The sequence below is a fragment of the Xiphias gladius genome, chromosome 15 (genome assembly GCF_016859285.1).
Source record: "Xiphias gladius isolate SHS-SW01 ecotype Sanya breed wild chromosome 15, ASM1685928v1, whole genome shotgun sequence".
Classification (NCBI taxonomy): Eukaryota; Metazoa; Chordata; class Actinopteri; order Istiophoriformes; family Xiphiidae; genus Xiphias; species Xiphias gladius.
This window is the reverse complement of record NC_053414.1, coordinates 14,939,993-14,952,136: the sequence shown is the minus strand read 5'-3', so window position 1 is coordinate 14,952,136 and position 12,144 is coordinate 14,939,993. Positions and strand designations below refer to the sequence as shown.

The 12,144-nt window shown below is 41.7% G+C and overlaps 1 protein-coding gene across 2 annotated transcripts; it reads right to left on the bottom strand.

Moving 5' to 3' along the window:
• Positions 1 to 26: 26 nt before the first annotated feature.
• LOC120800287 (WD40 repeat-containing protein SMU1-like) lies at positions 27 to 10,989 on the bottom strand. Of its 2 annotated transcripts, XM_040146279.1 has the most exons (13): positions 10,918 to 10,989; positions 9,270 to 9,480; positions 9,014 to 9,166; positions 8,811 to 8,927; positions 7,102 to 7,224; positions 6,352 to 6,471; positions 5,829 to 5,945; positions 5,448 to 5,575; positions 3,387 to 3,513; positions 3,117 to 3,278; positions 2,290 to 2,442; positions 1,915 to 2,061; positions 27 to 712 (listed from the first exon to the last, which is right to left on the bottom strand). In XM_040146279.1, the coding sequence occupies exons 1-12, from the start codon at positions 10,941 to 10,943 to the stop codon at positions 1,963 to 1,965; spliced, it is 1,536 nt and encodes a 511-aa protein (XP_040002213.1). In that variant the 5' UTR covers positions 10,944 to 10,989; the 3' UTR covers positions 27 to 712; positions 1,915 to 1,962. The 2 variants fall into 2 exon arrangements, with proteins under 2 accessions (XP_040002213.1, XP_040002212.1); XM_040146278.1 differs by having other exon boundaries at positions 27 to 2,061.
• Between the last annotated feature and the right edge of the window lie 1,155 nt (positions 10,990 to 12,144).

Below are 12,144 nucleotides of genomic sequence, written 5' to 3'. Positions count from 1 at the left end.
TGACAACAGTGGTTTTTGAATTTTATTGATAATCATTTTTGACATGGCTGGCAGTGTTATACAGACAACATGAAGGAAAATAGAAAATAGAGTGCAATGACTAAACATTATTTTGCAACAGTGACAGATAATTGATGGCACAGTGACGGATGACAGATAGTACCAGAAAGTACAATTAATAAATACTGGTCGAGGCAGTGGCTCTGTTTCTTGCAGGCATATGTGTCCCACTGATGCACAGGAATACCAGTTACAGTCAGTGCAACAAAATGACAGTGAAGTGACCACATTAAACACATTTACCATATACACACAGGATACAGGATGTGTCACTGGAGCTCCGCTGAGGTTAACCCTTAGTCATCATGCATATTTTGAAGGAGTAAATACTAAAAGTATTGTAGAGCCACATTTAGACAGTGTAACTGAGGTAGCATGCAGGTAACGCAGAAGACAACAAATCATTACATCGGAATCATAATCATTGAATCAAAGTTACAAAAGTATTATTATAAACCAACAAAGACAAATCATATACCTGATACTGTTTGTTTATGCCCAAACACGAGGCGTTTTTTATTATAAATATTTTCACGACAGTTCACCATCATGCATTTTCATGTCTAATAAAGACAGAAGAGATGAAAATGGGGATTGAAACTGCACTGGTGAAGTTGGATCCATGAGGAAGAGTGTGTATGGTATGGAGGACCTAGAAAGTGACGCAAAAGTCAATACAGCAAAGAGCTTGAAATTAATCAATCCATTTATAAATAAATGGCGTATTAAAAATAGATTTATTAAGACCTAATTAAATGAAGTCTGTAAATGAGTTTCACAATATCCTTATAGGATACTTAGTGAGATTTTATATTTTTTCTTATTGTCAATAAATTCTATGACGAGACCAAAACTACACTAATAAGTATTGTCTGTGTTGTACAGTAGACTTCCAATGTTGTCCATTTAAGCAATTAAAACAAATCAGTGAGCCACACTGGCTGTCATGTTCCTTCATAACTATGAACATGGGTACGATGAATAGTTTATTTTTATTCATTACGTATTAATCCGCAGCTGAAAACAGTCCCCAGCAAATGCACTGTTTACTCCCGTTAAATTATCATTTGTTAAAAACTTCAGTGCTCAGCTGTTTCAGGAAATTATTTACATTATAAATGTAAATAAAGACCTGATATTTGATACTTGATTTTAAAGATTTACATCTTCAGGAGGACTAAACATACATAAGTGCCAAAGACATTTTAGAGAATTTGGAAATTATAGTTGGTTGTGGTGTTTTTGTGGGTTTCATTTACAATCAGAAAATATGAAATATCTACAGCTTTGTTCTGTAATTGTAGTAAAGAGACTGAAAAGATTATTTTCTTACTATCCATTTTGATTTACCAACTTCTCTCGTGTTTACTTTTTCATTTGTCACCTCTATTAATTTACCACTTTCCAACTATGTGGGAAAATCTTTCCTAAACTTGTTGACATTTTGAAACAATTGTGAAAAAATACTGTGATTCATTCAAAAATAGCTAAAAAACTCATAAGTTGCAGCAGCTGACGAAATAATCTCGCCACAAGTTTAGTAGCCGTTCTGGGGTTTTTTTTCTCATCACATCCATCTGCAGATGGAGTTCGCCTAGCTGACATGGAAATGATTGTTATAACTGACAAGAAGTTCTCGACTTGCTCAGAGAAACTGGCGATCTTAACACGTACAGTTCCACGACAACTTGGAAAATCCTGATGAAGATCATATGAAATGATAAAAAGCTCAAAACAGCTACTAAATGGACCTTGTTAGATTGCTTTCTCAATCAATGAACTGGTTTATCATTTACTGATGGATTAATATATCCATTTGCAAATCACACAGAAATGAATGAATTGCTTTATAACCAGGTGCATGGCTCTCGAGGTCCTCCATATCACGATGCAGGCGACAGCTTAAGGCTTCCATAGCCTTAGGAGGCCCTCCTCGCTGTATGTGGCAATCAGATTCTCATGTGGATGGTGAGCGATGCCAATGACGTCTTTCTCGTGAACCTGTGGGTGCAAACGAACACAGATCACCACACATTCCCCGTTTCCCAACAGCCTTTCTGTTTTACTTGTTAGCAGCAGTGACACAGTCAGACAAAAAATAATTGGATGAAAAACACTGTCATCCAAGTTTTTTTTTTTTTTTTTTTAAACAAAACCACATTACAGGGTGGAAGAACTGCCTCATCTCACAGACTTCGATAACGAGTGAATAATAGCAGCAGAGCTTACGGTCAGCGTTTTCTCCAGCCTTCCCGTTGTGTAGTTGAAGCAGTACAGCACTAAGTCCTCTCCCACACAGTAAATCCACTCCCCGCGGGGTGACAGGGTGCAACACACAAAGTCTGTTCCTTCCTTTCGGTCTGAGCTGAAGGTCTTCACAGTCTGAGGAGAGAGAGGAGAAGACATTCGGCTTTCTACGCAGATGTTCAGATGTCATGTGGGTTCTAGCATAACTAAAATAGCTACAAAAACGAATACCGACAAAGATGGGGGGAAAAAATTGTGAGATAGGTAATGCATGTTCAGTTACTCTCAAAGTGCTTCAAAGAATAGTTTAACGTTCTTTGCAAATACACTTATTCACTTTTCTTTCAAAACATTAGATGAGAAGATTGATACCGATCTCCGTACTCTGAAGCTGGAGCAGCCGGCTAACTTAGCTTAGCGTAAAGATTGCACATTGTTGGTTTTACGCTTTGGTTTTTGTATAGATTAAACAAACACAGTAAAGCAGTATCAATGAGTGCCCTTCGGAGGTGCTGGTAGGCAGACTTTGCTTCCTCCGGACAGAGCGGGTTAGCTGGCGGGAGCGTCATACTGACCATGAGAGGGGTATCGATCTTTTCATCTAACCATTCCTTTTAGAGCTTCAACGATTAAGTCAAGTCATCGAGCAGTCGTTGCCACGGAAAATTATGACAAGTGATTATTTTGATAATCGATGCATTATTTTAATAATTGTAATTGTATTTTAATAAATGTAAATACAGTTTTTCTTAATATCAAAGTCCCTGGAATAATGCTTATGGATAGCGTATAGGTCACCGAGCTCTCACCTGACCATGCATGCTCATGATGACGACTTTTTTGGAGTGGTTACAAACCACAAAGTGCTCTGGGTTTTGGGGTAGAGGAATCACATTGTTGACGGGGACCTCCGATGTCCGGGACAGCGATTTGAAGGTGTGGATGCACTTGCAAGTCTTTGAGTTCCAAATCTAGAAAATACAGGGAACAATTGTAAATTTCAGTACATCTCAGCACTTTCCCACAGACCTGAGTTATAGTCATTTAATTAGGCTCCATATTGTAGCTGCTCATTGTACCTTAACAGTGCCATCAGATGAGGCACTGATGATGTGAAATCCATCTTGAGTGAAAGATGCATCATTTACAAACGACGAATGGCCATTTAACTCCTTTAGTGTCTTGCCGGACCTCAGTTCATGGATTCTGAAAATGACAGTGTTGGATGATTGACTGGCATTAAAAGCTTTTAAAAATGCTAAAATCAAATTAAAAAAGCAGCTCGGATGCATCAAGTAATCCGATTCTATTCAACTCAAGAGGGGAATGTCTTTAGAGCAGACAAAACGTGTTGCTGAGCTGCCGATGTTATTTTTAGCTACCGTGGAGCAACTGGGTGCAGATTAGCTAAACCATGACAAAATGCCTGACGCTCCCTGATTCACTCCGTCTCTGGGAGGATGACTTAGCCTATGTAAACAATTCAGACTCCCAGCTCATGGCATAGCGAGCAGAGGAACATGTTGCAGCTTTGTGCCTGAGCACATGGCTGCTCAGCTACACCCACACAGCACATGTGCTTGCAACACAGCGAAGAGGCTCAGCCCATACCCCGCAGGGGTCGAAAATAGATATTCAACTCCTCAGCTACGAAGGGGATTCAGTGTGCGTGTGTTTGTGTGTGTGTGTGTGTGATTGTGTGAGGGAGAGAGAGAGGATGTAAAAGGCAGACATCATTGGCCTTCATAGGCACTGCGTATTTACATTCAAGTGCACCATGCATGCAAGCAGCACGTGATGTCAGGTATCGACTGCTGATGTGTGGATTATCTCCAAGGAATTATGGAGTTTTCAAATGGTTAAAAAACAATCCAGTCCAGTGCAAATTAACTAATGTTTAATTGGACGATGAAGAAATCGAAAAAAACTGATGTCTAAATAAACATCAGAATTTCTAAATCAATGTGATAATACAGCTTTAATTGTCGCACCCAGAAAAAATTCATTTTTATTTTTCATTTCTACTAACAATAAAAACCTATTAGCTTCTTAGCTAATTTATTAATTTAACCAATTAACAACGTACTTACCTTTGAAAACTTAACAGATAACATGCCAAGAGCAATGTCTCTGCTTCTAACTTCTTGAAAGGAAGCTGTTTCAAAAACGTCTGGTTTAGGGATTTTTTTGGGCCTAACATACTTCAGCTGAGAACTACAGATGATCAGTTAAGTATAACTAATATATCACAACTCAAAATGCACGCTATGAGAAAGATCAGAACCATTATAGGGTTAAAAAGAGGAAGAAGCTGCAAACTGGTTTTCCCATCTACTTCTCCGTTTGCCAGTGCTGTTATCATTTCTGTGGCCTCGTTGTGGCAACATTTTGCTAATCCACTGTGGGATGTAAAAAGAGCTCACTGCCTTCCTTCAGCTAAGCTGACGCCCGTGTGTCCGCCTTTGAAACTTTTGTGAGTCTTGTCGGAGGTCAGTGAGAACTCTCGCTTCCTCCCACAGCAGACAAGGAAAGTTTTGCCACAATAAGGTTTCAGAAATTGAAAAAGACTCCCACCATGTTCTTTGTTTTATCTTTTAAAACTATCAGTACATCATTTGTGAATTCAGGTATTTACTTACCTTTTAAAAACTAAAATTTAATTGACTGTATTAGGTATTAATCTATTTCATTTCACTTTTTTAGCACATTCATTTTTTTTTTTTACCATGAATAGATCTTTTTAATATGAAACATTTATCTTCATATTGAGTTATTCATTGATATACACTGTCATTCATCTCTGTTTACTGTTCAATTAAACATTATATAATTTCAACAATTTGCAAGGCTCTCTAAGACTCCCACACGCCATATCTGTGTGCACAATGTGTTTACAGTTGGTCTGAAGGTCAAGTGTAGCTGAGACAAGTAAAGTTACTACCTTGTTTATCAGTCAGTGTCAGTGTGTCAGCCATGCAAATTTCAATTCTCTGAGCAAATCTGTAAATGTTCTCAATAAAATTACAGTGCCACACTCCTTATACTAAACAAAACAAATACGACTGCATATCTTGGTAACAACAGCTTGAGGTTGCAGTGTGTTTGTGTTTCCCAGAAAGCACGATATTGTTACATCCCACCTGATGGTCTGGTCAAAGGAGGCACTGAGGATCTGGTTGCTGTCCTTGGAGAAGCTCAGACAGGTCACACCTTTGCTGTGAGCGTGCTCAAACCTGCGCAGGCACAAGCCACTTTGGATCTTCCACACCTAAACCCCAAAACCCCCCACCAACACACAAATACACATTTTACAGGGAGAAAATCTAGACTGCTGGTTAAGTAATGGTGATGACATTACCACATTTTTCAATAGTTTGACTTTCGGGTTGCACCGTTTCCATTTCCATACAGAAAAAACAGTACTCCGCATCAAACAAGGACAATATTATCGGTTGCTAACATAGACAAATATACAACAAATAATTACCCAGCAGTATTTTAAAATAAGCAGATGATCCAACCTTTATTTTGCCATTCTGAGCTCCAGTTGCCAGTAGATCAGTATCCTGACTGAAGCACATACACAGCACAGCATCATCCATCATCATGAAGCTATCTTGGGCCTGGTACTTTAAATCCTATTTCATCATGCAAACACACACACGCACACACATACACATGCATACACGGAACAGCAAAACAATGAAATAAACCATATAAGTTGAATAATAATAGATCTCCACCATATGAAAATGTTTTTTCATATATACTTTGCTGTAGTATTATTTTTAATTCTCTTATTTAAGGTTAAATTAAGATTAAAATCTTTTTCCAAGAGGGACTTGGCTAAAAGTTAAGGTAATAAAACATTGTTAAAACACTAAATACAAAAAACATAAAGAGTATGGACAATATTTAGTTAAAATGCATAAACAGGTATGATTTCCAAAACTATCTAAAATAAAGTAAAAGCAATAAATTAGAAATATAAAGACTATAAGACATCTCAGTATTTCTAAGTGTTATGATATGAAAAATACTTACCTTACTAATTTTTCCAGTGTTAAAGTTCCAGACCTCAATGAACCCATCCACTGATCCGGTGATTAAGTACTTTCCATCAGGGGAGAAACGGGCACATTCCACGTGTGACCGCCGTCCAAACTGCAGATTAAAGTCACACACAGAAATGACTCATCAACACTCAAGTGCCTCCCAGAAAACACTGCTTCCCTGTTTGGTTTGCAGTCTGCGATCCAGAAGCATGGAGAAACAAAACACAAATTATAATCAAGTGACCTCAGGGAGACATATAGCTCTCCAGCAGTCTGCTGTTGTGTGGGCTGACCACTCTCGCTCACTTATAACCTTGGGGAGAGAAAAGCAAGGACGAGCAACTCAGGCGGCTCCATCAGGATGCAAGTGATGAAAGCACAGCGAGAGCCTGAGAAAAGTGCCTTTAGGTGGGTAAAGCAATTAGTTTTGTGCGCGTTTGAGTGTGTGTGTGTGTGTGTGTGTGTGTGTGTGTGTGTGTGTGTGTGTGTGTGTGTGTGTGAGAGACAATTATATTGTGGGGCTAATGAACAAGGACATTAAAAACTATAGACAAATCATCAATAAAACAAGCTTTTATTTACTGTTAATGCACTATATCCGACTACAAAATGTAACTGTTGTCCCAAGTCCCACTATTACAGCAAAACCAAACTTTAAAAGTAGACAGTCCCAAACATTGTTATGTAGAATTATAGTAGAATATGCAATTCTCTGTTAATCAGAACCTGTGTTGTTTACCTTGATGTGGCGGTACAGCTGGGTTGGAAAGCTCTCTTTCTCCACATGCCTGTCCTTGTTGCCAGACGTGTTGATGGTCACGTCTGGGGAGAGATGACCCGGATACTGCTGTAGTCTCAGAGACTGTGGAACAGGAATGAGAGTGGGTCAGCAGAAAACGCAAAGTAGTTGTGGCTATTTTACTCATGAGCTCAACAAAATCAAGAATACTAAGAAATGCCAACTATAGGACATAGTAAACCAAAAAAAACCAAACAAACAATGAAAGTAACAGATCCTTGGAAGTATAGTTTTACTGGCTTTTTGACATTAAATTGGAAAGTTTTTCCAACTCACAGTTTGAATAGCAGCTTTATTAGTTCCTCAAGTACAAAATTTTCTTGTATGCTACAGCCAAAATGGGTTGACCTTCTTTCAAGATTTGTATACAAATTTATATTAGTATATCATGTGGAATTAGACAGATTTTGACTAACAAAACAGTGGCGACCCTGGAAAACATTTCAGTCCCTTGAAATATTTTACTGGAAGCACTTTCGTAACCAACGTGGGCAAGAACCGTCCCCTGTGAAAATGTACCACTCTCTCTGTTTAGATACCAAAAATAGCAGAAAAAAATCAGTGGGATGCATTTCTTTAAGAAGTTTTTTTTAGAATCACGACTGCTACTGAGAAGGGATTGACAGTCACGAGCTCGGTGTTAAAATATCGATGTTTCAATACAGTTTAAACTCAATGTTAAGAATAAAGCTGAGGATATTTTGGACACCATCACTAATGGTGACAGTTATATTCATTCTTCTCATCACTGGAAGATCTAGACTTCGCTAACAACGTGGCCTTGGTCTCACACACATACCAGCACATGCAGGAGAAAACCTCTCGTCTCTGCACCTTCGTGAAGCCTGAAGATCAACCACAAGAAAAAAGGAGTTGATGGTGCTTACACATCCCAAACCCCTTACAAGTCCTAGTAGATGGAACAAACCTGCCCACAACTGAGGAGTTCACCTACTTTGGCAGCATTTTCAGACATGGTGGTGGAGCAGGCAGTGACTCAGCAAAGCCAAAAACACCTTACAAAAGCTAAACAACGTCTGGAAGCTGGCCCAGTACAGCACCAACACCCGGCTGAGACTGTACCAGAGTCTTGTCCTGAAAGAGACCTCCACAAGCTGACAACCCGACGCGCAAAAAGCCTATGGAAAGTACTGCAACCATTCTGGCACAATAGCCTCTCCAACCACCATACACTAGACCATTGCAAGCAAGACAACATGGCCGCCGCCATCACGAGACCGCGATGGAAATGGATCGGGCATGATTTCCAGAAGTGAGCAAAACAACCTCACCCTAACCGCCCCTTCACTGGACACCTGGCGGAAAGGCCGACCCAAGAACCACACCTAGGGTACTATAAAGACACTGGCACAGAACAGACGGGAGTAGCGATCCTTTGTTGCTGCTCTACATGCCACCAGGCATACAGGGCACGATGATGATGATTATGATGATGATGGTGATGATGATGATCACTAATAGTAAAAAGCTGACTCAGAAAAAATGTTTTCGGGGTCTTAAAGAACATGGTACATGACAGCAGAGAAAGAGAGAAGTGAGGGAAATAAAATTGCAATGGGCATCAATTTAGTTGCTTCACTTGTCATATAATTAGAATGAGTATGAAGAATATGGATCAGAATACTCACGCTAACTTGTTCCAAGAGCCCCATGAGGCGAGAAGGCGGCACCACACTGACCTCCCTCACCAGTGCCTCAGCTATTGCCCTGCGTCGCTTCTCCTTGCTGCTGCCTTTCGGGTATGCCTGCAGTGGGAGGAAAAAGGCGTTACTCGATAAAGCAATTGACAATACAGTTGTTTCAAAGTAAGTAAAAACCTTTGTTGTCTTACCTCACGAGGGTCAAAGTAGGAGCATGTCAGCAGGTTCTCCAAGTGGATATACCTCTCTGGCTGAGTCTGCTTCAGCATGATCATCGGGTCAGTTTGTCTGAGGAGCGAGCGAGCTGCACCCACCTCTCTCATTTCAATGAGCTCCATTACAACCTGTTGGAGTGATCAGCGTTCATCATATGCTGCTAAGTAATCTATATATATGTAAATATATATCAGGCCAAGAAAAGCATTAGCTGATCAGTGCAAAGCTCACCTGCTCATAAAGGTCAATAAGCGTGTTGTCAGGCAACTTGAGGGACTCAATGGCCAGCAGGACACAGTCCCAGTGGCCGCTGTTTATATCTGCAATGAAACTGTCGATACTTTCCACTGTGTTGAGTGAGACAGTGGTTTCCTCCTGTAAGGTGGTCAGTGTTCGGTAGAGGTTGTTCTCCTTAAGATACTGCATTATCAGGCGGATCACACTACAGAGAAAAAGAGGGATTACTCTTACAACCACAAGTTGACTGATAAGCCTAGACAAAGACTGTATCGAGTAACGCTTCAGGTGTCAATACGTGGGTTGAATTTGTGGCAATGTTTGTATGAGAGGTAAACAGTAGTTGTTTAAGTGCCCGTGTACAAGCAATACCAAGCAGTGTCAACTGCACAACTCAGGGCAGTGTCAGTGTCAGTCACCGCTATCACACTCTAATTATTCTGAGCGACCAGCTGGGCGCTTTAGCACTTTGATTTTCAGATGTTGCTCCAGCTGTGGCCATAGATTGTCTGGATCAATTGTCAAAAGAAGAGCTCGTGGCATTAAAGTAGGGATAATAGATAATAAAGACAAATAATAATAATATAAGCTGTCCAGGTCAAAACAAGACAAGAGCAGGACAAGAGCAGGGATCCCGCTTCATGTGGACTCTTGTCCCGCTTTAGAGCCATCTGCTGGGCATTTCCTACACTCTCTGCTGTATCCCATGACGTGACCTCTGCAGGACTAAGTTTTATGGTCTTTCCCCTGCACGCTGATGCAACGACATGGATCACTGGCATTGCCTGGTGCCTACCTTGACATCGCTCGCTGACGCTCTAAGCCGGCTCTTATGCTGAATCTACTCCAACTGAACCTCCCACCGTTAGGAGGCCAACCACAAGGTGAGTTTCAGTTTGACAACAATGCGTACTCCGTCCCCGCGTTTCCCCACGGGAGGACAAAGCAACTAAACCAGTAAAAACGCTTTACCCACATCCTTGCCAGGGGTGGAGGGCTTATCATTAGATCAACAGGCACATGTGGATGAAGGAGACACTGTGTACAGTGACTGTAAGATAGCCTCGACCCGCCTCTCTCTCAGCATAATTCAACAAGAACAGCAGGTTAAATGGCTCAAATCAACCGTTTGAGCGGGATCACGGGGGGGGGGGGGCGTGTATGTGCAGCGTACCGACCACAATAAACACTATCGCCTGTTCATAATGAGCGTATCTGTGATTGTATGGGAGGCTCCGCAACCGATTGGACGCCACCAGGGTGCACAAACTGTACGCAGACAAAAAAAACAAAATAGGCAAAAGCTTCTGAGAATAAGACAGATTATTTCAATTAAACGTTAAAGCACATGCCATACCCTAAAAAAAAACGTTATCACACGTTTGTTATAGGAATAAACTTGTTAGGCTGACGCAAAGATTCTAACCGAAGCCATGAACAGAACATACTATCTTCCAACTTAATGCGTAATGGACAATCGGTCATCCATAACAGACCAACCCACCATCTAAACCCCAACCCCTTGAGCAAAACTAATGTTCACAGTCACACGTGTGGTCTCACAAGTCTTAATTCTCTTTCAAACTATCACTGAGAACTTGTCGTTTACAAATTCAAAAACACTACAGGAAAGCGCACTCACTCCGCGGGCTCCATCTCCATGGCCATGTTGATGCTGTCTCCTGCTGTTGCCGCACCAGACTGACGGTGTGGCGGCTCGGCTCGGGCTCTGCGCTCGCTAGAGCCACGTGAAAGCCGTGTGCCGAGGACCACCCACTACACGTGCTTCTCTTGTGTCTCCAGCAATATATATATATATATATATTTTTTTTTTTTTCTTGCGGCGGGCAGCAGTCGCAAATCTTGGGACTGCAACCGCCACAACAAGTCTTGGAGCTACACCTCCTCCCTGACGCATGCCGACGGGCGGCAGGAGCCTTTTGTGGGCACGTTGCGTGCGGGAGAGACGCGCTCGGAGCTCCGGGATGCTGCAGCGGCGAGTCAGCCACGACAGCGGCAGCGGCATCAGCAGCCGCGGACAGAGCCTCGTGCCTCAGAGCGTGCTCGCCGCTGGGAACCGATGCGCAGGAGCCAAAACATGACACCAAACGCCCTCTAACGGAAAGTCACGCCGGCCCTTGCTCATCAATATGCAGATACAGAGCTGGGTGCGTCTGTGCCTTGTGAGCATCGTTGCCTCGAGTGGTGTGTCATTTCTCAAACTTATTCCCCGTGTTCGCGGGGATTACCAGCCAGCACCGTCTTTGCCTGTAATTACACAATGCGGGTATAATGATGTAGGGGGTTGTGGATGTTAATCCGCCACCATGTTTGCCACTTCAGTGAAAAATCTGTATTTAATCTGCCTGCCTCCGGCCCTAAAGACCCAGGTGTATAAGAGGGCTGTCCTATAAAACGAGCAGAGCATCAGACGAATTGCAGATCGGCCTTGCAAAAACCTTGTTGCCAAACCAGCGTGGAAGCCAAATCACTGATTAATAAACTGATTCATATACTGGAGGCAAGTAAAGACGCCCCATACACTGGCAACAATCTGTATGTAACTACCAAACTTCATGGTACTTTCCCCGCATTTTAACAGAATAAATAGAACTAAGGACAAGTAACACATACCGGACTCACGTAATTAATTAGTAAATCATTTTAATAAACAAAACCTGAAAATAGTATTGATGATGCAGCAAGTCAGGGCGATGGGCTGGATCGGCTATGATATGTCTACGTCTTGGTCTGACTTGGGCTGGAGGTTGTCGGGTTGTGCCCTGCCTCTATGGCTGTTCGGTAGACAAAGGCATCAGTTACCTCCGGCTTTACATCCAAAGCCCCGTTGGTCACTGAGCCTGGACAG

Excerpts from the sequence above, each read along its gene's own strand:
- LOC120800287 (XM_040146278.1), bottom strand. The coding sequence starts at position 10,943 with ATGGCCATGGAGATGGAGCCCGCGGA. Across the intron at positions 3,514-5,447 it reads TCCTTTGACCAGACCATCAG|AATCCATGAACTGAGGTCCG; the intron begins GTGGGATGTAAC and ends TGTCATTTTCAG. Across the intron at positions 2,443-3,116 it reads TCATGAGCATGCATGGTCAG|ACTGTGAAGACCTTCAGCTC; the intron begins GTGAGAGCTCGG and ends CTCTCTCCTCAG.